At 41.3% G+C, this 26,508-nt stretch overlaps 1 protein-coding gene across 1 annotated transcript in view; it reads right to left on the reverse strand.

Annotated features, from left to right (window-relative positions):
* Positions 1–24,890, reverse strand: part of Tbc1d9 (TBC1 domain family member 9) — an 80,976-nt gene extending 56,086 nt beyond the window's left edge. Inside the window, exons 1-4 of the mRNA XM_048813850.1 lie at positions 24,842–24,890; positions 20,739–20,826; positions 20,377–20,381; positions 6,282–6,392 (exon numbers count right to left, since the gene is read on the reverse strand). Of these exons, the coding sequence (XP_048669807.1) occupies positions 6,282–6,392; positions 20,377–20,381; positions 20,739–20,826; positions 24,842–24,890 (253 nt within the window). The remainder of the gene's footprint in view (positions 1–6,281; positions 6,393–20,376; positions 20,382–20,738; positions 20,827–24,841) is intronic.
* Between the last annotated feature and the right edge of the window lie 1,618 nt (positions 24,891–26,508).

A 26,508-nucleotide genomic window follows, 5' to 3' on the forward strand; every position in this document is an offset into this window, starting at 1 on the left:
TTGCTCCACTTCACTGCCTCCTCACATATTTTATAAGTGTGGTGAGTATGAACAGAGGCTGGAGAAGGAGACAGGCTATCAGAGAGATAATATAACAAAATACCTCAGACCACAGATGTGGATGTCACCAGGTACACCAGGTTTCAAATCTCTGCAGGACCACACATTAACCTTGGGACCTTCGGTAAATGACTTAACTTCCTCTGTGCCTCATATTTTTCATCTGTAATATGTAGGCAACAGCTGAGACCACATGGTTTGTGCTAGATGCTAAGTAGATAATACACACAAAATCCATAGCATAAACCTAGAATATACAAAGCCCTGAACCGGTACTTTTGCTGCTACCACCACAATCAGCAAAACAGAGACCTCATCTTGAAATACGATGCAGAAAATATTTTGAAATTCTGATGTTAGGACACAAAGAAAAGAGCTGCTTAACTATTGCCTAACACACATGCAGTGGAAACCTCTGTGCCCTGACGCCCTGATGTCTGGATTGCAGTGTCCACACTACCTCACTAGAGTGTGGACAGAACACCTTCTGAGTGAAGATGGTGCACTCTTTATATAACTCTGGTCTTAATCTCCTCTGGGTCATAACTGCTCATCGCTCCATAATCACTGAGAAAACAGAGCCCCAGTAACTTATCCGACACTGGCAGGAGGAGTCCGAAGCTGACATTCTTATTTTACTTAAGGGCCCTCTCCTAACTCAGTGATGGGAATGTAATGACCATTTTCCTGGTAGGCAATCAGTCTAGCCATATTAAATACATACATATTCTTTGACTCATCGTTATCTGCTTGTATAAATTTATCCTAAGGTCATATGCGCAAAGATTTTGCTAAAGAGGATATTCTCTAAGGTTGTTCAAAATGCTTAACAGCAGAGGAAAAAAACCTAGATGTTCAATACAACATATTGATTAGATAAATTACATTATATGCACAATAAAAAAGTATCCACCTATTAAATTGATGTTATAGAAATATGTTGTTGACATAAAAAGTATTCTCAATATATTAGTTTTCATCCTATTTCATAAATTCTAAATTTTATAAACAAATAGCTCATATATTTACATGTTATGCATATATAGTATATACATAGAATGTGTACATATATATTAGGCTATTAAGTCTGGAAAGTGATAATTTATGATGTGCTATTATGGTTTTCTCTTTTTATTCTTTTTACTTATCTGTATTTTCTAATTTTCACAATGAACATGTATTACTTAAAGGAACAAAAGCAAATTTTTTTTCTTTTCTTTTTTTAAGTTGCTGTTACCAAGGATTAGAAAAAAAAATCCTTGAGATATACAGACCAAGAAAGTATTATTAAAAATACTTCAACCAGATGAATGAGAAGTTATATTCCATTTATGTATGATGTGTCAAGATGCATTCTACTGTCATGTATAACTAATTAGAACAAATGAAAAAGAGAGAATAGAAATCCTATAACCTTCACGTTACGTCTATATCATGTGGAAAGTAACTAAATTACCCAACATTTTCTCTATCTACTGTAGAGAAACAGCAAGAACAGGCCAATTAGCAATCTTTAATTAAAGTCTGGGTCTTATCAGCTCCAGTCTAAAGGAATGTTTAATCATAAAAGCCAGCATGGCGCCACTTAGAAAGTCATGGGGTGGGAGGGGGAGACCTGAGAACTTGGCTGGAGCTCCACCTAATTAGTTAAAGCTAGGAAGGCTAACTTGGGCACATTCACTTTCCCTCTGTATCCTCCTGAAATAAGTGGGGTGGACAAGGGGATGATTGATGTGTCTCTCAGTTCTGAAACTGAATGACTGGCTAGGACCAAATGAGATTCTGGAATGGTAGAGAAAAGGAAATCTAAGTCAATGGGAAGCCATATTAAGGCACTGTTCAGGGCTATTATCAAACTACAGAGTCCATATTGCCCGGGGCCAGCTGATTATTATACTGGCAGTAAGCTACTCTAGGTCCCAAAGATTCCTATGAATCACGTCTAAGGCAAATCAGACAACTAGGATTTACAGTTAAGACTGCTGCTGATTTACAAAAAGTGGTCAATGTTATAACATGGATGGTCGCAGCCCCTTTAATTTAACTGACACTAATGACACTTAAGGTACAAGACATAGGCCAAGATCTTATACTATGATGGGTTCTAGGGCAGTGAATCATACTGCCCAATCTTCTGCTGAAGTTCCTCTTCAGCAACAATTCATGAAATTCAAGACAATTAAAAAGCTGTCAACATATTTTCCTACTAAATAGTATTAATTTTGTTGTTGATGAAAAAATAACATTCAAGTTGCAAGCAGAAAAGTCAGCAAATTCGAGAAATCCTTTTAAGGTAGCCGCTTTTGCTCTTAAAATTTTGTCATGAAAGGAAGCCAGTCATTTGGGGTTTAAATGCTGAATCAGAAATCGTTAAGAAAAAACAGTTAATGGGTGAATGGGACTTTCATAAAGGTTGTCACTTCCGGGAGTCTTCCATAAGGAAATTCTGGAGCTACCTCTATGGGTAATCGATACATACAAAAGCAAAAATCCATTCCGGGCTTATTATAATGAGATCATGCAGTTGTGACAGGCAATACCGGGGAAATGAAAGCACATCTCTTTGAGGCATATTTTATGCCATCAGCAGTCACAGCCGAGTGTTCCCTAGTCTTGGCTTGGCAAACAATTCAGAACTAAATCCGCTTTGTAACTCCGGGTTCTACCCCACCTGAGCATTCACAGGAAGGTCTACTTGACAGAATGACAAAGCCTCAGAAACAGACTGAGGAACAGCAATGTCAGGCAGTGACATAAATGTCAATGACAAGAAAGGCGACAGATGAGGAGGCACAGGGAGAAGAGACACAGAGGCACATGTAGCTCCTCCTATCACCAGATGCTGATAGGAAGACCAGGGTCCTGGAGGGCTGCAATGAGAGCCAGGGGTCGGAGACGCCCCTCTCCCCACCATCTCAAAACCACCCAGGGCCCAAGTGATGGGATTGCTGGAGCTGAGAAGGGGGCACACCCTCATCAAGGCAGGGGTCTCAGGGGCTCCATGACCTTTCATGTCCCTGGGTTGCACTTCTTTTTTTTTTTTTTGAGAGAGAGAATTTTTTAATATATATTTTTTAGTTGGTGGACACAACATCTTTGTTTTGTATGTGGTGCTGAGGATCGAACCCGGGACGCACGCATGCCAGGTAAGCGCGCTACCGCTTGAGCCACATCCCCAGCCCTGCACTTCTTCACTTGCTGCCTGCAGTGTCTACTTTAACACTTTCTAGACTGTTCACCCACTAAATGCAAAACTTTCCCAACCACCTACCATAGCTTCTGGTATCCCTTTGTGCTAAGTGGACCTGCAGCTGGATGCCACCTGTGAACCTTGGTACACCAGTAAGTCTGTCTTCTTCAGAGTCCCAGTTTCCTTCTTCCTGTATCCTTTACCCCCTTCTTCGCTCATTCACATCCTTCACGTCTAGGCAGTTTTCTCCAATGCCTTAAATCCCAAAGCTATTCTTTCATTCACAGAAATGTGCGAATGACAAGGAATATGTCCAACTGTCTCTCCTGAGGCTGTTTGCATCTTAGCTAGGATACTTTTAAAAGAATATAGCTATGATGTTAGAATTTCAGGTACTACTAAATCCTTGAAGGAGTAATACTAGGTCACTGAGCCTTCCATCAGCCTGAAATCACACCCAGATACTTCCCCTATTTGCATAGAAGGCTGGCCTAGAATCCTGTGTTTAGCTGGGTATTCAGTAATCAAATAGAACTCTTATTCACCTAAGGCTGCAAGTGAGTATTTGCTTATATTCTCTTGAGAATTGATTTTAAATGAGCAGAGATCATCTAATTGCCTTCCTATCTTTAGATTCTAGCAAGTTACTTCTTTAAAAAGCAGAGATCAACTTAAAAAATGAATGAAGTCAACTTAAAGAACTTAAGGACTTAAAGAACTTAAAGTCAAACTAAAGTAGCATTGGATTGCAACCCAGGGTGAAAATGTAAATACCCATGAGTCTATAGTGACATCAATAATTGAATAAATTAATAATGAAGGGAGAAAACAGAACTTCCGTGCAGAAGAATAAATAAATTACCTAGATAATCTATCCTCAAGACCCCCATCCCTTAAGGATGGACCATGTGTAGTGACTTTCTCCCAAAGAGTGCAGTTACAAAAGCAAAGAAGAGAGTGACATTACAGTGGAAAAACCAGAAGGACACCAGTTCTTGCAGGTGATCAGGGACTTTCATGGCCATAAATCATGTTGATAATATGTACTCATGACACAATAAGATGAAAATGGCATTTTATCTCTAGAATCTTCCCCATAAAAACCCATCACCCCAGTATAATGACAAGGAATAATAATAATAATGACAAGAAAAACATCAAAGGAACTTTCTACAATACATCTAACCAACATTCCTCCAAAAAATCCTAAACATGGAAGTCTAGAAAATTTTATGAGTCAAGAGGAACCTGAGAGTATGAAAACCAAATGTGATATGGAATAATGGTAGAGCCCTGGGACAGAAAAAAACATTAGGAAAAACAAGAAAATCTGAATAAGCAATGGATTCTATCTTATACTAATGTTCAATATTGGTTTACTAATTGTAACAAATATAGCATACTAAGATATCAATGAAAGTAGAAAAAAAAGAGAGACAGAAAGTAGAAGCTATGTATGTGGGGGTTACACAGGAGGTCTCTGAATAATCTGTCCAACTTTCCTCTAAATCAAACTATCTGTTCAATTATGTAAAACTAAAGTCCATTAATATAAAAAACCTAGGGGAAGCAAAAAAATGAAGCATTCAGTACCTATGGTGATTTTTCTGCATTTAAAAGAAAACTACCTGCAAACAAATCACTTTAAAAAAATCTGGTCATTTTGCATTAGAAGTTCTTGTGAGACACTGAGATTCTATCTCACTCCAGTCAGAATGCCAATTACCAAGAATACAAGTAACAATAAATTTTGGTGAGGATGTGGGGAAAAGGTTCACTCATACATTACTGGTGGGACTGCAAATTGGTGCAACCACTCTGGAAAGCAGTTTGGAGATTCCTTAGAAAACTTGGAATGGAACCACCATTTGACCCAGTTATCCCACTCCTTGGTTTATACCCAAAGGACTTAAAATTAACATACTACAGTGACACAGCCACATCAATGTTTACAGCAGCTCAATTCACAATAGCTAAACTATGGAACCAACCTAGGTTCCCTTTCACAGATGAATGAATAAAGAAAATGTGGAAATATATATATAATGGAATATGACTTGCCATAAAGAAGAATGAAATTATGGCATTTGCTAATAAATGGATGGAACTGGAGATTGTCATACTAAGTAAAATAAGCCAATCCCTAAAAACCAAAGGCTGAATGTTCTCTGATATGCAGATGCTGACTCACATAAGGGGGGAAGAGAAGAAGAGAAATTCATTGGATTAGACAAAAGGAAATGAAGGGAAGGGAGGGGGGTGGGAATAGGAAAGACAATAGAAAGAATTGGACATCACTTTCCTATGTTCATTTAGGAATATGCGATTTGTGTGACTCCACATCATGTACAACCAGAAGAATGGGATCCTAATTAGAATAAGTTACACCCCATGTATGTACAATACATCAAAACACATTCTAGTTTCATGTGTATCTAAAAAGAACAAATAAATAAAAAGAAAAAAATTTTGCAAGAGATCCAATAACAGCAGGGCTGTTTGCTGCCATTATAAACACAATGTAGTATCCATATTCTCATCAGGAGTAATAAATTATCTTTACTGACAGGAGATACTGTGTGCTACAACAGACTAAGTATTACTCAGTACACCCAAGCACCCCACACATTCCTCTTCATTTCCCAGCTTCCCCTGCAGTTAGGCTGGGCCCACATGACCAATTCTAATCAATGGAGAGTAAGCAGAAGGGTCTGTGCCACTTCTGGGCTAAGGAAGTTCATGTTCAAGCCTTCTCCTCCTTGCAAGCTGAACCTGGAGGACTCGTGTTCCACAGGGTGTCACTACAGATGGAGGACACTATGTGATCCAAATAAGACTTCCTCAGAATGAGCAGGTTTATTGGGTTAAGCCATTAAGACTGGTGTGGGGGGGGTTCTTGTGCTCAAATAGCTAAAGTTCATTCCCTGAAATACCAGTGATTGCATTCACAGGTACGTGTTCCTTCCCTTCTGGCAGAAAGCTGTTGGTTTAAAGCTTTCTGTAAACTTGTGTCTCACCAAATACTACTTACCACAGGCGATGGTCCAATAGACCAGAGAGTCCGGAGTCTGGTACAGGATTCGGTAAGGAGCAACCCGGGCACTGGAGTCCAACACAACATCAAGGGTACCCACCAGGAGGCCTGTGGATGAAGAAACAGGGAACAGGTAAGAATTTCCTCAGGACTTTCCCCAAATCCCTAAGGCAGTGGGAACATGCCCGTTCTGCTGGATCTCCCAGCAGCCCATCTCCCATTTCACTGGCTTTGATAAAACTTTCCTCTTGGACATGGTGGTGCTAGCTCTCCATTACTTGTTTTAACAACCTCTAAGAGAAATTGCCACAACGTGGAAAACAGTGGGTTTCAAACCACTAAGGCTAACAAAGCTCCTAGAACAGTTCCTGGCATATGGTGGCACTTAAAAATGCCTATTAATAAAAAATAAGTAGTAAACACTTATTATGCTGGGTTCCTTGCTTTATCCATCGTATGCTTGGTATGTATTATCTGTCCCCTTTTCAGCCATGAAATAAATTCTTCCTCTGAGTAAGTGGGGAGCTGTGCATGGACATCTGACTCACTGTGCCAGGCTGCCCCAACTACTTCTTGAATCTGCACAACTTTCCTTTTGCATTGAAAAACGATTCAGCTCAGCCAGCACTAGGTTTCTACTATGGACAGGACAAACCGTGTGGGCCTAGAGCAGAATGAATAAGCTGGAGTCCCTAGAGCATCTGTAATCTAGGAGAAAAAGCCACACAGTGTTTTCATGCTGTGTTTAGCAGTGAAAAAAAGATGTGAAACCAAGACACTTTCTTCTTTCCAAGGCAGTTTTTGCCCTTTGTGATATCCATCACTATAACCACAGATAACGGGAGCCTTCCCCGTACTCTGAAATGATGCAGTCGTGAGACTGAGGCTCAAGACCTGCATTTTTTTTGCAGTACAAAGCTGACTTCTTTGTTGGGAGCCTCCATGATTCACCTCTCTGGAGCCGGCCAGGTCTTTAGGGAGACCTACTCACATTTGCCAAATCCCAGAAAAGCCTGATTATTCAGCAACTGAGGTTAGCCATTTCCTTGTGAGAAATACAAATGCCAGGTACGCTCTTTTAAGAAGAGACAATATTTTCTCTTTCCAGGATGGAAGTTGACAAGAAAAAGGAAATTAAGAGCAAAAGGCTTCCTGGTGCCCAAAGCAGGAAGGCACCTGTAAGGAGAAGGCTGCCCAGACGCATCTGACTGGTACCCAGTTAGCGCAGCCGCAGCAGCCACCACCCTGCTCCTCAGACAGCAGCCCTTTCAGTAGTGTAAGCCAAGCTGTCAGATTCGGTGGTGACAGCAAAAGGATTCTGACAGCTTCAAAGTGGGAGCTGTCATCAGTGCAAATTTCTCTTTTAACACCTTTCATCCAGTATCTCACCTAAGAAGGTGGTTCTCTCCCATCCACAGTGAGTCTGCATCAGACACCAAAGATGTACGCCCTATTCTAAAACACGGACACACAACACACACACACAAACACACACACACATACACACACACATTCTGCAAGGTTTAATAAATAGATCTTTTACTTGGCAGGACAAGTCAGAAGATTTTTGCTATGGTGTTGATAAGTGGCCCCCAAAGGCCACGCCCCCAAGGCGTGGTCCTCAGGGTGGTAGGTGTTCTCTTAAGAGGTGGTGGAAACTTTAATAGGTGGGGGCTATTGGGAGGTTTTTAGGTTATTAGGTCAGTGTGGATTATGGGACCCCGGTCCCTTCCTCTTCCCTCCTTCCTCCTGGCAGTTTGCCCTGCCACACTCCCCGCCATTGCCATCTGGCACCTCCAACAAGGCAAGGGGTCAGCCCAATCTTGGCGTACCTCCAACTAAATAAAACTTTCCTCTTATAAGTTAATTATCTCACGTATTTTGCTGCAGTAACATCAAGCTGGCCAAAACCACACCCATAATTTAACTGTCCATAATTAGTCTAAAGCTGCATAGAACCCAGCATAGCATAGGGTGTGGATTCAGGAGGAACGACTAGGAATGCAGAAGAGTTGAATAACCTTGGGACATTACACGTTCATTTCCAAAGCCTGGATTTTATCAATTGCAAAATGGAGAAATACAATGTCACAGGATTGGTTTTGAAGACGGAGAATACAGGAGTCAGTGCAATGAGGCTGGGTGGAAGGAGGGGTTTGGAATGCGGGGCCAGGCTCCTGACTAGAGCCTGCCGAGACTCTCCTTAATTTAATTTTACTTTTACTTTGATTGTAGGATGACTCATTCGGGATGACTTGGGGATGCAGTGAGAGTGGCCAATGCTGGGAGAGAGACATTCAAGGCTTGCGGATTCCCTTGTTCTATCACCACCCAAACTAAACATCCCACCTCAATGCCCCAAGCGCAGGCTTCTGCTGAAGTTCTATTGAGCAAGAACCACAAGTTCTTCTGCAAATGTCACCACCAGTATCTCTGGATGTGCCATTCTGTGGGAGTACCACGGAGACTCACTTCCCTGCACTCTGGGAGCCAGGGGTGGCGTCAAGAGCCATGGATCAGTCACCTCGTTCAGAAAGCTCAGTTCCAGCTCTGACTCTGTCACAATCAATTCTGTGGAGGGGAGCAGCCATTTAACTTCTCACTACTTTGAATTCCTCAGTTGGACAAGAAACAGAGCATTTGCCTTCCTGAACTAGGGCCATTCATCAAGACGCCTAAGTGAGGTAGACCACAGGGAAGTCCTATGATTGTCCTTGGTCTTTATCAAGGGCAAAGCATCCATTAAGACTCCCTCCAAACCACAGTGACCATTAGTGAACCTGAGCACACCAGAAAAAAAGAAAAAATAAAAAAATAGACTTTTGCTAAAGTGGAAAAATAATTCACTTGCTTGGGTCTGTATAAAAAATATATCAAAAATAAAATTCTCAGAGTATGCAGTTTCTCAAGGGCAGAGATTTCTACATAATGTGCCACACATGTGTATTTTTGTTCGCTTTATTGTGACTCAGATTTACTCTGATAATCTCTAATTCTTTTCATTATCTATAGAGGAAGAGTATGTTATCAAGAAAATCAGAAAATAGTACTGGCTGGGAAAACTGGATTTCCTCTTGTTAAACAGAAATCAACTACATGTTAACTAGAAATGCAGATCCATCACTCGTGATAACCGGGTGTTAGTAAAACTTCTTTCTTCTTGAATCAAAAGAAGACATAAGATACCAAAACTTCCAGAAGTATCATATGTTGGTTCTCAGGCACAGACTTCAGTCTGGGGTCAGGGAACAGTAGTCAAGAATCAGCCTAGGTGGTTTGATAAACCTCTGAAAGAGAGTCATTGTAGACAGAGAGACTCTTCCAAGGGCACACAAAGTTCACTGAGCAGAGTAGAGGGCAGAGGCAGCCCTGGCTCTGCCACTGCCCGACTCTAAGACCCAGCCTCCTAGAGGCTCAATGTCTGTATTTTTACTGGTTCACTCAACTTCTATACCCTCTAACACAAAAGAAGAAAGGCCTCTGGAAGAGTCCAACCCTAGCCACATATCTTGATCACCACAAGTGGCCCCAATTAAAATCCATCTCCAACATCCATCATTCTAGTTAAGGAAATATCTGTGTCAATCAGAGATAAAGAAAAGTGATTTGCTTAATGTAGAGTCCCTTGGGGTGAGGTGCCAGTCCCCAGCCCTGAGTGTCCATGACAACGGGCACCTCCAACTTTCACTAACATTTCAATGAAAACTTAACAGATGTCCATACTTACTACAGGGTCCATATTAAAATATTTCAAAGTAAGTTACAGGCACTATAATATTGGGATACTCATATTAGACTATTTAAAAGTCTGTGTGTGTAAACATTTAAGGCATTGGATATCCATACAGAAAACTATGAGCTGAGCTGTGGGTTGGCCAGTCAAGTCCATAAATACACGACATCCCAGAATCCTCAGGCCTGTAATGTCTTTGTCACCATGACCAGACTTTCCTCTCCGTTTGGAACACAGTGCTTCTTTGCCCATTCTTGACTCTTGCTACTTCAAATGGAAAACTCCTAATTATTTAATGCTACCTCTTGCCAACTGTATTCTCCATTCCAGCTCTTTTTCTATAATGGTCAATACATTTATTTAAAATTACTAGCACATATTGTTTTGTCTTCTCTCCAGACTGGGAACTCCTTTGACAGCAGCATCTGATCCACTCTTGGACCTAGAGGACTTGCACTTTCCATAGAGGTCAGTAAGCATCGAACATGTGTTTGATGAATAAACAAGTCAGTATTTTTTTGAAAAAGTCAACATAATAAATTACTCTTGTGTTGCAGAAACTCTACAGATGCAAGACTCTAGAAAGAGAAAAGACTCCTATACTTATCCTCTACCCATACAGGATACCAGAAGATGGGAAATCATCTGGTCTAGAGAATCCAAAAAAACAAAAGCAGTAATCTGAATTCTCTTAGAAGTCTTATTTCTCATAGCTCCGAAATAGCTGTCAAAATACTGAACCTCTTCATCATTCCCCACACAAAGCACTGTTTTAACAGCTGTTCTAGTCAGCTATTTCTGGAGTTAAACAATCTTTGATCGCCTGAGATAACTAAATCAAATTATGGCCCTCAAAATAACTCTTGTCTGAATCTACCTATTATATTAGCTCGGGAGCATCTTGTAATGCAAAAGAGCTATTTTCAAGGACGGTCAGAACACACACCCACAAGTGGCACATTTAGACCTCCCATGTGGCTGTTTGCACTAGAGGGGGTGTCAAGCATGCAGTCATCTCCACACCTGGAGCGCAGGCTGGGACTGGTATAGGCTGGCAGGCCCACAGCACAGCACAGAGGCCCCCACTGCCCTTCTGGGAGCCAGTAAGGGTCAGAAGAATGCTGGGGACTTAAAAAGGTGCTCAAGAAAACCATCAATCCACATACTGATGATCTCGGATAATTTAAGGTCATGCTGGACAGGATCTGAAGATCATTTGTCCCTACTCCTTCAGTCATGGAGCCAGTTAGAGATGAGGTCAGGATCTAAGAAGTCCCCAGCACAGTGGGCAGGGGAGCAGGCTAGTCCTTGGCTCATGCATTGCCTGGTTCTTAATCTCTCAGTTCCACCATTTCCTGGAAGTGCCTGATATGTACTAAATACTATTATTATTTAAATATTAAATATTTTAAAAATATTATTATCAATATCTAAAATGATAGGAAAGAATAGGATATTATAGAGTACAGGTACCTTCACTCCAGTGTTAACACTTTGTCTTATCTGCTTCAGAGCCGTATTTTACAAGGAAGATAATATACCAGACACAGGAAAGGTCCCTTTGTATTCCCACAATGCTAATTCCCTCTATTAACCATTCTCAAAATGTACTATATTCCTCCCATCCAGGTCATTCTCCGTTTACTGCCCATGTGCATGTACTAAGGCTGATGGATATTTTAAAGTTTATATGAATGACAGAGTAGATATTACACAACTTATTTGTGCAATAAGGTTTGTTAAAATTTACTTGTGAATCTGATTAATTCACTTTTCACGTACTGCCATATTTCACAAAATAAATGTAATGCAACTTATTCATTTTTTTCCAGTAAAGAACATTTGAATTTATCCCAATTTTTTGTTGTATAGACTGTAATTAGATTCTAGATGCATGAATCCTTAAGTATATGAGCACAGTTCTTTAGAACAGAGTTGCAGGGCCCTAGGGTGAGTGAATTTTGAAACCTTATTAGATATTACAAAACTTCTTTCCAAACTGGCTGTGCTCATTTACATCCTGACCAGGAAAGTCATCCCCAACATTTATTGTTACTAGATTTAAAAATTTTAACCAACCTCAAGGGTGAAAAATGTATCTATTTTTTGTTTAAATTTGCATTTCTCCAATTATTAATATTTTGAATTATTAATGCCCTGTCTACTGGCCGCCATTCCAGTTTCCTTCTCTGTGCATTGGATGTCTTTTGTGTTGACATTTGCTAACAAGGTACAGATTAGACATTCAGAGTTTACCATTTTAGAGGCCTTCACTCATATGTACACTAGATTTTGGTTCATTTCAGCAAATATTCACGATCTCTCTAAGGCCAGAGAAGCAGAATACTTAAGATTTACTTCTTTATATATTATCTACATAAATCCAAACAATTTGGATCAGCACATGCAGCTCCTGAGCCTCTCTCCTGTGTCTGGTGAGCCACCTGGGCCAATACAAGGTTCCCCTAGGTCACCCGGCTTCACCTTGTTCTGCTTATGGCTCCCTGAGATGTAACTGATACACTCCCTGGAAATCTTAGCATTTACGTGGGCTACATGATACTCAGTAGAAGTAATTACACAAAACATCCAGAAACTGCCGCCAACAGCCATTCAAACTACACCATAAATTTTCTACTTCGTTTAACAAGACATGTTTGTTTTAAATGCCTTCAAGGCTTCACAGTGTTTCATCTGATCTAAAATGTCCTTTCTTCTTCTTCTTTTTTTCTTCTTGACAAACTTCTTCTATTTCCCTAAATACCCAGGTCCAGGCTCAGCTTGCTGATGTGTTTGGCTTTTTTCTGGCTTTCTCCCTCTGCCCTCAACACTAACCCCCAATCTCCTGACAATTAACTAAATGTTCCCTTTTCTGACTCTGCGAGTCAGTTTGCACTTGATGTTATTTAATCAGCACATGGTTTCCCACTTGAAAACTTAAAAACTACTGTTTTCTCCCACGAGACTGTGAGTTCCTGGAGGGCCACACTGCCTGGGAATTCCCAAAGCTCTTAGTGGCGGGCAGCACATTATGCTGAATAATTATGACATGGACCACAAGGTGTTCAATTTGATGGACGTAAGGAGAAACCAGGAATTGCTGCCAGAGCTTATTCATCTTTCTACCACAGTTCCCAGTATAACACGGGTAGCAAATTTGCTGAAAATTTAAACTGTCGAAGAATTTCATCATCAAAGGAGACCCAGACTTAACGAGGCCAGGAAACCCCATCTCAGACAATGAGCTCAGACTCATCTAGAACTTCTACCATAAGAAGTCAATTTCTCTAATTTCCAAAGTAATTATCGCTCAAGTTTGAGATTTTTCATTAATTTGGATCAAATGCAGGGTATTTAGGGAAAAGAAAAGTCTTCCTATTCCCCTACTTTAGGAAATTAGTCTAGAGATTAGGAATTGGTGCCAAAAAATCAAAAAAAACTCAAAGATTTAATTACCTAGTTGAATACTTGTGCTCAACACAGATTGGTGAACATTGTTTGCACACCACCCTGGCCAGCGGCCCCGGGAGAGGTAAAGGAAAGAGTCTCATGGGCAGCTGTGAAGAACGAAGACATTGCCAGATGAGGGTCATCAGCACCATAATGGTAAGTGAGCCTGGGCTCCTAGTATCACTGTGAACAATGTGAGGTACGCATGGGCTAGCGCTGGACAGCCACTTTATGTAAGAAAGGAATACAGGCCGTAACTGTTCTCTTTAAGAAAGTGGGGGATTTGGAAGGCCTGATGGGGAGGAGGCTGTTGACAGGAGATGGGGCCAATGGTCTTCTGTTTCACAACCTCAAAGAGTCCTATAGTCAGTCTCAAGTCTAGGTACTACTGGACACGAGGGAAACAAATTTAAAAGATATAGAGAGACACATAACAAATCCCAAGATGAGGATTCTACCTTCCGCCCAGAGTCTGGAGTATTTTGTAAACATGGTGTATTCTCCCACTCCTTCCTAAGTATCTTCAGGTAAAAGTGGTTTCTCAACAAGCCTACTCTGAAATGTTGATATAAACGGGCCAGCCACAAGTCTTTCCTCTCAAGGTCAATAGCTGCTTCTCATGACAGCATTCCAGATGTACCTCTATCATGGGCCTTCAAGATGGGAGGAGCCAGTCATGTCACACATAGGGGGTGTGTGATGGGAAGATGAGTTAATGAGAAGTCTAGTAGCAGAGCAAGTATATCACTGTCTGTCAATTAGGCAGTGCTTCTCAAATTACTTATGCTTAAGGATCAGTTTTGGTATGTTTTTAAGATTCTAATTTATTGCATACTGATATTTATATGAAATAGAATGCATATTAAATGCTAAAGAATATATAAGTACTATAAAAAAGACATGAAAATACAAGCCTCCAACCATTTTATTATTAAATCCAACAGACAAAGTGCTCCAGATTTCTAGATGCTTAATCTCAATTTCTGTTCTTGGCTGGAGGCAGAAGAGTAACAAAGAGTTCAAAAACCTGCACTTTAAATAGCACTAAACTAGGAAAAGGGAGGTTCAAGGGCAATCTTTTTCTCAGAATTCTGTTTATTAGAATCAGAGTAATTTTAAAGAACAAATTCAATTCTAAATCTTTTGAGAAAAAAATTATTGTTTTCACAATTCAAACTAAAATGAAAATCAACATTTCTCAGTTGAAGGCCAATATATGTGAATGGGGGCAACATGAAGCTTTTATTGTGTCTTCAACCCAAGACGCTGGTTCAAGGGTGTAGAGCATGGGATCCGGTGTATCAAGTGACTCATCTCTACAAAGAGGGGAGCAGGCTAGAGGGAGCAGAGCACCTGCTCTGTAACTCGGGATCTCGGGGTCTTTGACTTTTCGTGTTTTCAGAAGCAATCAGAAAGGGAAAAGTCAGTAGTAGGATAGAAGGAAGTCATGACTTTCATATTTTCTACCTCCAAACCTAAAGCACAGGCTGGTTTAAACATAAACAAACAGAGCAAAACGCTGAAATCAGAAGAGCATTTAATCTGCAGAGCCTTTGTGCTGCCGGCAATGAACATGTGCAGCTCTAATCTCCCAAGCACCTTGGGCCAAGTCTTCCAGGAGCTGCTCCAATTCACCCTGCAGGGCAGGCTCTTAAAGTCACACACGCCCGGCCTGGCTCGCCTCTACAGGGGAGAAACCGAAAGGGATTTTTCCTTCCTTTTGGGGCAGTGTCTTAGAACATACAAATCTCTCCCAGTGTAATACCTTTCTCGACACCCCTGTCAATACTAGCTATAATTTGTGGGTCCAAAATGAAAATATAGCTCCCTTTGTTTAACAACAACAAAAAAATCCTTAAGAGTTTTGAGATGGCGATACTGGACACAAAACCAAGCATAAGATGCACCCTTAGGAAGCTGGCCCTGAACCCCAGCAGTGTGCTAGTGAATTCATTTCACAAACTAGCTTGTTGTTCTCAGACTTGCATCCAGGATTCAAGTCCTTTCTGATATAGATCAATAAGGACAATGCAACCAACTTATTTCAAAGACACTCCAAGCACCTGCATGATCCAACTCCCCAAACAAGCCCTCAACCCTGTAAGGAAGACAGCTGCTGTTTGGTTAGATTTATGGCTACTTTCATTTACTACTAGTACCTAGAAGGTAAATTGTTGTCTAGAGGCAAGCCAGAAAGTGAAAGTCAGGGACAGGGGGCCATTTCAGATCACCTCCAGGACACTTGGCTGCAATGCTACTGGGACCCCCTTCTACACAGATGGGCCATATCTGTCTGAGCCACTGGCCCAGCATGACCATCAACCCTTCTTCTAACTCATGCATCCTCCTATTTGGTACATCTGTGAATAACTGAGAGTATTTATAAGCTAAAGAGAAACTCCACGGGGCTGGGGATATGGCTCAAGCGGTGGCACGCTCGCCTGACATGCGCGGGGCGCTGGGTTTGATCCCGAGCACCACATACAAATAAAATAAAGATGTTGTGCCCACCGAAAACTAGAAAATAAATATTAAAAAATTCTCTCTCTCTTTCTCTCTCTCTTTAAAAAAAAAAAGAAACTCCACAATGAAAAATTATGAAATAGAAACACTGATGACATGATGAATTTAAAATTACATTTAGAATGTAACTTAATTCTAAATTTAAAATTACATTTTGAAAAATAACTCTAGAACAACTATAATAAATTATAGTGCATCTACATAATGATACTTAGACATTTAAAATCATGTTCTCAAATAATTATTTAATGCCACGTGAAAGGCATCTAGTATGTTATGTGAAAGAAAGATAGCACATAACTAATTTTTGTTTTGTATAATCCCAATTGTCAAAGAAAGTATAATCTAACCTATATTACAAATTATAATAAAATTTTTAATGTTATAAAATTAAAATATATTTAAAATTGTAAAATAAAAACAGATATGAGTATTAGTGGGTCAGATAATTTTACTTTCTTCTTTATGCTCTTCTGTTTTCAAAAATTTCTCAAATGTGCATTAGGACTTTTGTAATGAGAAAACAAAAGAAATTTTTTAAAAAGTACTTCCACCCTTATGCTTTGGAGAGATCATGCCATCAAGTAAACAGGTACTGTGCTTATAATGCTGCTGCTACTCCATTACAGATAACCTTGGGTGTGAATCTTGTTGCTAGGATACGACACAGGAAGGGTTGGTACCTCAATGAGCATCACTACAGAAACAGATGCTGATGGAGAAAGGCCTGGGCTTTGCATTTAAGCTCTTTTTAAAAGTTTGTTTTTCTTCTGTTGTACAAAGTTCATGGATGCTAGTGTTGGTACATATTCTCACACAGCACTGTTCTTCTTAACCCACTCGTAGGCACTGATGTTTAAGTAAAAATGTTATAATGTCAAAAGCTGCAAAAATTAAATCCATCAAATCTGTTTCACCAGGTTCATCACTGAATGCTCATTAAATGTAAGAACCTATGATGTCAATGTTTGCTGTGTATAAACAAGGCAAAGAAAGAGGCTACCTACCTCTGCTTCTATCAACTTAGGAAACATCTGGAAGGATATGCACTGATACTGGTAACCTTTGGGGATGACATTGATATGGGAGAAATCGGACTTTTTTTGACTATTAGAACTACATTTTAAAAGTAATTATTATACTGATGGAACTGTACTTTATAGTCACAATTTTATAAAATGCACATGTAAAGTAATAATAAAATACATAATATAGGAATAACAACACATTATAATGAAGAGCCTACTGTAAGAGGCTGATGATGAAACTATGTAACCAATCCTTTTATTCTAAGAATTGGTAACCGTCTGGGCTGTGGTTGTAGCTCAGTGGTAGAGCACTTGCCCTGCATGTGTGAGGCACTGAGTTTGATCCTCAGCACATAGAAATAAATAAAGAAAATAAAGACAGTGTGTCCATCTACAACTAAAAAAAAAAAAAAGAATTGGTAATCCTTAATGTGTGTGTGGAGGGGGAAGCTAGAGGGAGACAGGTAACATATGAACAGGGCTGCCTTTGACCAGAGACGACAACCAGGGCAAACTCAGGATTAAACTGTGGCCTAAAGTGAGAAGATGAGGCAGAACCATCATGTACGCCTCAAGAATCTGAGCTGAGGAATGTGAAAAGTCAGGTAGCCACAGAAGCAGAAGGTGAAAGGACTCCACAAAGAAGAGATCACAGCAAGCAAGCAGGACTCCACCGCAGTAGAAGCACAGAGCAGGGGCTGAGCAAGACAGAGAGAAGGAGCAAAAAGGTGGAAGGAAGCCAACAAGCAGATCCCGTGGCAACCTAGGAGCCAGAGAGTGGGGAGAAAGCCACTTCCATACAGTGTTTGGCTTCCGGTCAGCTTTCCAAACCTGGGTCCAGTTCCGCATATCCTGGCAACAAGACCCAGCTACTTGAATTCAAGATAACTTTAAGGAGTGCCCCACTAAAGCCCTTACCAGCCCCATGACTGCATCCAGATGGGCTCTTGGACCACATGGTCCCTCCCACACTACAGCAAGTCAAGTGTGATATACCAAGGTGCCCAGGCACTAACAGCAGTTTAATAATATGCTTTCTAGCCTCACATCCAGATACTCTAAAACAGATAAAAATAGCAGCTAAAGAAGTGTAATTAAAATAATTGTGCTATTTACAGGGGACAGACACAGTAGCAGCTTGGCTTGATTGGGGGCGGTTAGGTACAACCTCTTCACTTTGAGGACCTCCAACTTCCTCTGCATGCCTCCCAAGAATTCCAGTTCTAGCTGAGCCTCAAGCCACTTGGACAAACTGAGCGCTATTTCCCAGAGAAATTTCAGTTTGCAATGATTAAGTGATTTCTTTTAAAAGGAAACAGAGCTGGGAGAACCTGAAAATCAAGAGAAGACCATGTACCGATGCTGAGAGAAAACAAGGAAGTCTGCCAAAGGTGGTCTGATTGCAAAGATAGGCATCTGGTAACCAGGATACACCTTCATCTTGTCAAGTGTCTATTGTAGCATTATATTTTTCAACATATGTATATAACCTGCACATGTGACTCCCTTATGGAATACATTAGACCTGATGGAGACTTCCTCAGAAGTAGTTCAGAGTGGCTTAGAAAGAACTTTTGAAAAGTTTTCACAATGGATGGAAAGAAAGGATCACTGACAATAATAACAACAGTGTGATACTGGGGTGCGGGTGCACTTCTTTGCAAAGTGATTTCAAAATCATTTCCAAGAAACTATTTTGTTTTTCATGATATAAAACTGTCACAATAGACACAGAGCAGTCTGACACCAGGTTTCACTTGTTACATATGCCTTCAACTAGAGACTGGAGAGCAAAAATGAGAGGTAGAGAAAATTATCTTTCATATTATTGTTTTATTTAGGAATGGGAAATTTAAAGTAACAAAGGACTTGCTAAATTGCTTTCACCTGGAATTATGTCTGCATCACCAAGCTCCCTCTTCTTTAAGGAAAAATCATATTCACCATCCCTTGGAATTTACAAGAGAATGTTAAGATTTGGATATGAGATGCCCCCCGCCCCCGCAAAAAAAAAACTGTGTTAATGCAGGAGGTGAAATGATTAGATTATAAAAGCCATAGTCTGATCAGTGGATTAGTCTATTTGAGGGATTAATAATTCAGATGGATTACTGGGTGGTAACTATGAGCAGGTGGGGCACAGGTGGAGGAAGTAGGTCACTGGGGGCTTGCCTTGAGAATTATCTTTTTGTTCCTGGCTTCTCTCTTTCTCTCTCTGACTCCTGGCTGCCATGGATTGAGAAACCTTCCTCCACCATGCCCTTCTGCCATAGTGTTCTGCTCCACCTTAGGCCCAGAGCGATGGACTTAGTCACCCATGGACTGGACCTTTGAAACCATGAGCCCAAAATAAACTTTCCCTCCTCCAAGTTGTTCTTGTTGGCTATTTTGATCACAACGATGAAAAGCTGACTAACACAGAGGGATTGGTTTCAGGGTTCCCAAGGATACCAAAATCCACTGATGCTCAAGTCCCTTCAGGAAAATGGTGCAGTATTTGCATATAAACATATGCACATCTTCCCACAGATGCTTTAAATCATCTCTAGATTACTTATAACACCTAACACAATGCCAGTGCTACATAAGTGGTTGTTATAACATATTGTTTAAGTAATGATGACAAGAAAAATAAGTCGAAGGGGTTGGGGTTGTGGCTCAGTGGTAGAGCACTTGGCTAGCATGTGTGAGGCACTGGGTTCGATTCTCAAATAAAGGTCCAGCAACATCTAAAGAAAAAAATTTTTTAAGTCTATAAAATACTATTTTCCTGTCAATATTTTTTATGTATAGCTGGTTGAAACTTATGCCAAGGGCCCATTACAATACACTATGCTTGTTTGAAGCATGTTCATTTAAACTGGATTTATAGTAGTTCGGACTTTAAAAACATAACTTTCAATATGTGGTCCCAATCTATCTTTGGATTTGGTGAAATACAATGATGCAATAAAAGAGTAAGATTACATTAAAATAAATATTATAAAATTTTTAAAAAGACAATTACTTGCAAGAGTTCCTTTTATGTCAGTGTTTTTCAACCAGCATCCTCTTTGAATAAACGTAAGAGTCTCACTTTCTCTCTCAGATCCTGTTAAGGCACCCAAAATAAGAGTCAGAAAATAAGCCTCTGCTCCCTGAACTAGAAGATGCAGACAGAAGATTCTGCCCCACTTTTCTAACATCTGCACTGAGAGGAGATGCACAGAGACAAGAGAGAAAAATAGGGAGGGATAACTAAAGGTCCAAATAGTTCACTATTTGGTTGCTTCTTTAAGCCCTATGGGCCTTCCTGATTGACAGCCACTGCATAAATGGTTAAAGAATGCCCACAATTCTTCTTTGATGGTCTGTTCACCAGCCCTCATTCTTTCAGACATGACCTGACTTTCCCTTTGTGACAATATTTTATTATGACCATTAATTTAATGCATCCTTTGTCAGTCTAGCTGTGGACACAGCAAACCTTCCCCTTCAGCCCAACACCAGCAACGGTGGCCTTGGGCATATCGGCACAGCATTTGCTGGCTTTGATGCCTCCCCATGGCCGGTTGAGGGCCAGGCCCTCCCTGAAATCTAGATGACAGGTCCCTCTTGACATGAAGACTGTGCCATTCAGAGAAGTGTGTGTGCCTTGTGCTCTCAGAGGTGTCCAGTGGGTGAAACACTGCAGTCATGCCAGGTGTTCTCAAGTGCTGCCATCTCATCCTCTGAGTCTACAGGCCGCCACTGCCTACCAGTGCTCCAGGAAACGGTGCAGGCTGGCAGCACACCTCTTCTCTCAGCCCTTGGGGCAGCTGGCAGTTCCCTGGTGGGCCCGGCAAATACTACCATTTTCTAATTGTGCTATGGTGTGAAAACAGGTGTGAGCTATGTAGTGTAGACATGACAAAACATAGAAAACCTTTCAGAAAATAGTGCTTTATACTGCATTTCTACAACTTCAATTTCAATGCATACTGACAGTGTCCATCAGATATTATGTCATTTTCCCATAGTTTGCCTATAAAGCCACTGTAAGAGAGCTTTGCTTTATTTAAATGCATACATGTTACATTTTTCCTCTTTTAAGAATAAAAAGTAAATTTAGTATGCACATCAAGAGGTAACCCACATATGTGACCTTTGCCTAATCTTTCCTTCTCTTTGTGCAAGTTCTTAGAAAGCTCTTTTTAGGACAGAACAATTCTCCCTTTGTCAAAGTGTTAGGATCTCCGGTCTTCATGCTCACTTCTCTAAATGAGCCCTGGAAAAACTGAGCCTGATGGGCTGGGGATGTGGCTCAAGCGGTAGCGCGCTCGCCTGGCATGCGTGCGGCCCGGGTTCGATCCTCAGCACCACATACAAACAGATGTTGTGTCCACCGAAAACTAAAAAATAAATATTAAAAAAAAATTCTCTCTCTCTCTTAAAAAAAAAAAAAAGAAAAAAAGAAAAACTGAGCCTGAAACAGGCTGAATTATCCATACCAGAGTCTCTGACCTCTTGGCTTCCCCCAGATAGGTCAATGAATGAGCAACGAGGATTGGACATTCTCCAAATGAGCAAGTCACATGGTTAGGAAATCACCAATGTTCCTATTTTCCAATAATTTCAAAAAAGATCATCAGGGAAACTCCTTTAAAAACCAGGCTGTTTTAACTTAAATAAACAATCCCAACAATCCAAAGAAAACACTTAGATGTTTGCACTGATCAATGTCTTTACTGGGCACAGGAACATTTCTAACAGGGCAGTGCCAACTCATGTGGTGTGCGAAGAAATTCAAGGTGGATTCAAGTTCCCATTTTCCTCACTTGCAAGCTGTGTGACTTTAGTTAAGTCACCTAGCCCCTGTTAGCCATGGTTTCCTGCCACTAAGTCAGGTATCATTTATCTTCCCTACCCATTTCCCAGGGTTGATGGGTAAATCGGATGACGCATTATGTATGTTAGTGCACCATAAACTATAGATTATCGTGTTCATGTCACAGTACTAGGATTTCTTTTGGGAATAATATTTAATTTGAGGGCAAGGCCGGAGCTTCTGATCATACGTTTCCACCTTACAGAGAAGGAGACAGAGTGTTAGATGAAAAAGTGCTTGCTAAGGGTATATTCTGGATCTTTTTTTGGGGGGGGGCGGGTACCGGGGATTGAACTCAGGGGCATTTGAACACTGAGCCACAGTCCCAGCCCTATTTTGTATTTTATTTAGAGAAAGGGTCTCACTGAGTTGCTTAGTGCCTTGGTTTTGCTGAGGTTGGCTTTGAACTTGCAATCTTCCTGCCTCAACCTTCCAAGCCACTGGAATTACACACAGAGGTTAACGGGGTCTAGAAGAGGGAAAGGAAGCATGAGAGTCCATCCTCACCATGAGACTAAGAGGTGGAGAGGACCCTTTTCTGGGCATGGGAAACATAATTTCTCTCTGCCATCTTTGAGAAGACCAGGACCTGGGTGGCAGGACAGAACAGCAACCATTGTGGTCACCTACATCCCATCAGCTTCTCACACAGGAAAAGGCAAGGGATGCTCAGCACCAAGTGGAGGGAGGTGACCCAATCCCAGTGCAGGGCTGGGGTAGCAATGAGGGCCACTCCAGGGAAGGGCCAAATCTCTGTGTTATCATTTCTATTAGGGGAAGGCTTCTTAATCCGACCTGTCCCTGAAGGACCAGCCTCTCTGAACAGCTGGTTTCCAAGGTGACTCCTGGGCTTCTAACCACAGAGACAGGTTCAGATTGAGTAAGTTTAGCAGTCTCTGTTTGTATGCCTGGAGGTGACCATGTGATCCTTGTCCTTGGAACTACAGAAAGGTGTATGCACCAAAGTGGGGCCCTGTGGCCCAATCAGCAGCTCAGCTCCTCTCCTAGCACCTCACCAAGGTCAGTATCCTCACCCTTCAAAGGAAGTTTCCAGACTTATTATGCTGACATTTAAGTGGTAGCAGATAACTGGACCCAAAGGGCAAGGAAAACCCTGGAGATCCTCAAAGTCTGAGTGTTCAGGGGTGGTCTGGGGAACAAGGTCCCCATTTACACTAGCATCTCTGGTTGATGTCATTATGAGAAGGAAGAAATTAAATTAAAATGTACCCTCTATGCCAAGCTATAATTTCAATTAACCCTTAAAACAATAACCAAAATCACCGGTAATGGCTCCCACCAGCAACCATACACCAAATGCTGTCCTAATTATTTCACGTGCATTTTCTGATTTAATCCTCAAAATACATATGGCATACATACATTTGACAGAGGAGAACACTGGGCTGAGAGAAACATAGTGACGTGGCCAGTGGTCATGGAGCTACAGCGGCAGCTCAAGTCTGTGGGCCCAGCAGGAGGCCTCCAAAGCCCAAGTCACATCTGCACATCAGCTGCTGGGATAACTTCCTTCAGGGAGCTGAGGATGCTCGAAGGGAAACAGCACAAATAAGAAGGGGAATAACAGGACTTTCTCTAGCTTCCAGAAAATTCAACTGTATTTCAGTCCTTTTCTGCTTTAGACCCTACAACTTTCTTCCCACTTCTGTTTTTTAATAGGTGATCTATAAAATTTTCAGTCTTCTCCTTGGCCTCTACTTGTGTAACTGTTAGAAACTTTATAAAATAGTGATGTTTCACTCACAATTGGCATGACCTTGGAAACTGTGAGCTGGTGCTTGAATCCATAGCTGGTGCTATGGTCTGGGCACGTCCCCTGGAATAACCCCCAAAGTCATACAGTAATGATATTTGCAGGTAGGACCTTTTGGAGGGTGGGATCCCCAATGATGGTGTTAGATTAAAGGAAGAGAGACCTCAGCTAGCACGTTTGCTCTGTCTGGAGGTGAAATACCCTCTGCCAAGTTATGACATAGCAAAAAAGGCTCTCACCAGATGCCAAAGCTATGCTCTCAGTCTTCTTATCTTCCAGAACTATGAGCTAAAGAATCCTGTTCTTTATAAATTACCCAGTGTCCATTATTTATGTTATAGGAACAGAAAATAAAACTAATCGAGCTGGGATGTTTTGGGTCCAGCTTTAGCCAGGCTCTGAGCCTTCAATGGTCCAAAGAATTCCAACACCCTCTTCATCTTCCTAAATTCCAGAGTGAAGTAACATGAAACCCTGGCACTTGTCCAGGCTCTGGTTTGTGAGAGAGTACCTGAGGAATTCCCATCTTCCCGCTGCTCTTATTAATAACAGATTATTTTGACCCAGTGTCTTCCAATCCTTCTCCAGAGGCCTGTCCTTATACCATTCCCAACTCCCCATTTCTCCTGAGCACCTAGTCCTTCTCTGCTTACTAACATCTGCCCGTCTCTGCCCAGACCTTAGCCAAATGCTGTCTGCTAAACTCCTGCTAGAAAACATGTCCTAGTTCCGTTCTCCCATCAACAACCCCAGGATTCCCTCAAGGGTTGGAGTCTGGTTTTCAATCAATGAAACTAGTAACTGGTGCCCAGGCCATAGCAGCAGGCGTCTTTCAGGAGGGAGAAAAGGTTTCTCAGGCCGAGCTGATGCACTAGATTCACATGGCAGGAAAGTAGGAAAGGGGTGTGTCTGAGAAGTTCTTCTGATCCCTTTCCACTCATTCATCTGCCATAAATCAAGGAGGGGGGAAAAACAAAAAAGCTCAGAAACAAAGAAGCAGCAGTGGCACTGTAAACTGCATCCCAGTGTGGCTGCTGAGACCCTCTCCCTCAGCCTTTCCACCTGGTCCTACCAACAGACAGGTGAGTCACTGTCTGAACAAAGTCCAGACCATGAATATTTTTATTTAATCTGAATGCAGGTCAGATATCTAAACATGATAATTCACTTATTGTTCAATCATTTGTTTATTGAAACATTTACCGAGTGACTTGACCGTTTCCAGCATGGTGTGAATCCATGGCAATGCCATGCTGATCTTCAGAACCTTTGGTCGAGTGCAGAGTAACTAGTCTGATAAACAACGCAGGAAAGATAGCACCATGACCCAGAGCTCATGATAATTCTCACAAGTGATTCTATTCTAAACTTTCTTTTTACTCTTCAATTATTATTAAAACAACAAAAGCACCATTTTCTGGTGGAGAGGACCCTTTGCTGGGCATGGGAAAAATAATTTCTCTCTGCCATCTTTAAGAAGACCAGGATCTGGGTGGGAAGACAGAACAGGCACACAGCAACCATTGCGCTCACCTACATTCTATCAGCTTCCTACATAGGAAAAGGCAAGGGCTGCTCAGCACCAGGTGGAGGGAGGTGACCCAATCCCAGTGCAGAGCTGGGGCAGCAATGAGGGCCACTTTGGGGAATGGCCAGTTCTGTGTTATCATTTCTACTAGGGGGAGGCTTCTTAATCCGACCTGTCCCTGGAGGACCAGCCTTTCCGCACAGTTGGTGTACACCACATGCTGATGTTATGGTTTGTCTTTTGCATTTCTGTCTGTTTTGTTTTTCATTTTACCTTGAAGATTCCTTTTGGCTATGTTGTCTGAGGTGTCACCCATCTCCTCCTGGACAAACCTCTAATCTCTGTCATCTTTCCTTCTCGGGACACTGGATTCCACCAGCAATTCTCCTCTCTTTTCATTGAGATACATAGCTCATTACTCTTTGGGGTTCTCTCTCAACACCTCTCACGTCCTCTCCCCTGCCCCCTCCTTTCTCCCTCTTATTTCTTTCAACCTTCTTAGAAGGGGATGAACTTAACCTTTTCTTAGACTACCCATTGAGTTATAAGATGAAAATCCATGTACCCACTTGTTTGAGTGCTCCTAAAGAAAGGCTTTACTGAATCTGCGGGGATTATAGAATCTTGGATCTCAAACTCTAAAACCTCCTAGTCATTACACTCTGTGTGTCCTGTAATTCTCAGATTCTCTTCTCAGGACCCTGGGTGGCTTGCGTAAATGAAAAGGATGTCCATCTACCATGATTTATAGCCACTATATGTTTTCAAACTAGATGATCAAACTGTCACTGTCTTTGAAGGGTTTAATAGAAGATGGCATATCCAATGACCTGGTATCCAACAAACTGATTTATTTCACTACTTCCCAGTCCTTGTCATAGCTTCCTTCCAATCTGGACAGGTTCTCAGAATTATGGAAATAAAATTTTAATGCTTATGCTTCACAAAAATGCCAAGCTTAAAGACTAAAGTGTTACTTCTCTGCTACTGAGGTAGGTAGTAATGCTTTCTGAATAAATTTGATATATTAGCAGACTCAAAAATAACAAATGGTGGTATATTTGTGAAATGGGACAGAAGAGGCCTGGTTAATTCAAGGTCACTGCAGTTTCCCAGGACAGATGGTCATTTCTACTCTACCCTCTCTTCTCTCTTACCTCCCAGAGCCTCAAAAAGTGCCAAGAGAAACACGATACAGGTAAACGTCAGAGTTGGGCTGTTAATAGTTCAAGACGCAACTGAAATATCCTTGTCCACTCCCTGAAGATTTGCCATAGACAAGAAAGGCGCGGGTTGAACCACATAAGCTCCCACGCCACACAGCTGTATCCAGCCCAGGCTT

The sequence above is a fragment of the Marmota marmota genome, unplaced genomic scaffold (genome assembly GCF_001458135.2).
Source record: "Marmota marmota marmota unplaced genomic scaffold, marMar, whole genome shotgun sequence".
Lineage (NCBI taxonomy): Eukaryota > Metazoa > Chordata > Mammalia > Rodentia > Sciuridae > Marmota > Marmota marmota.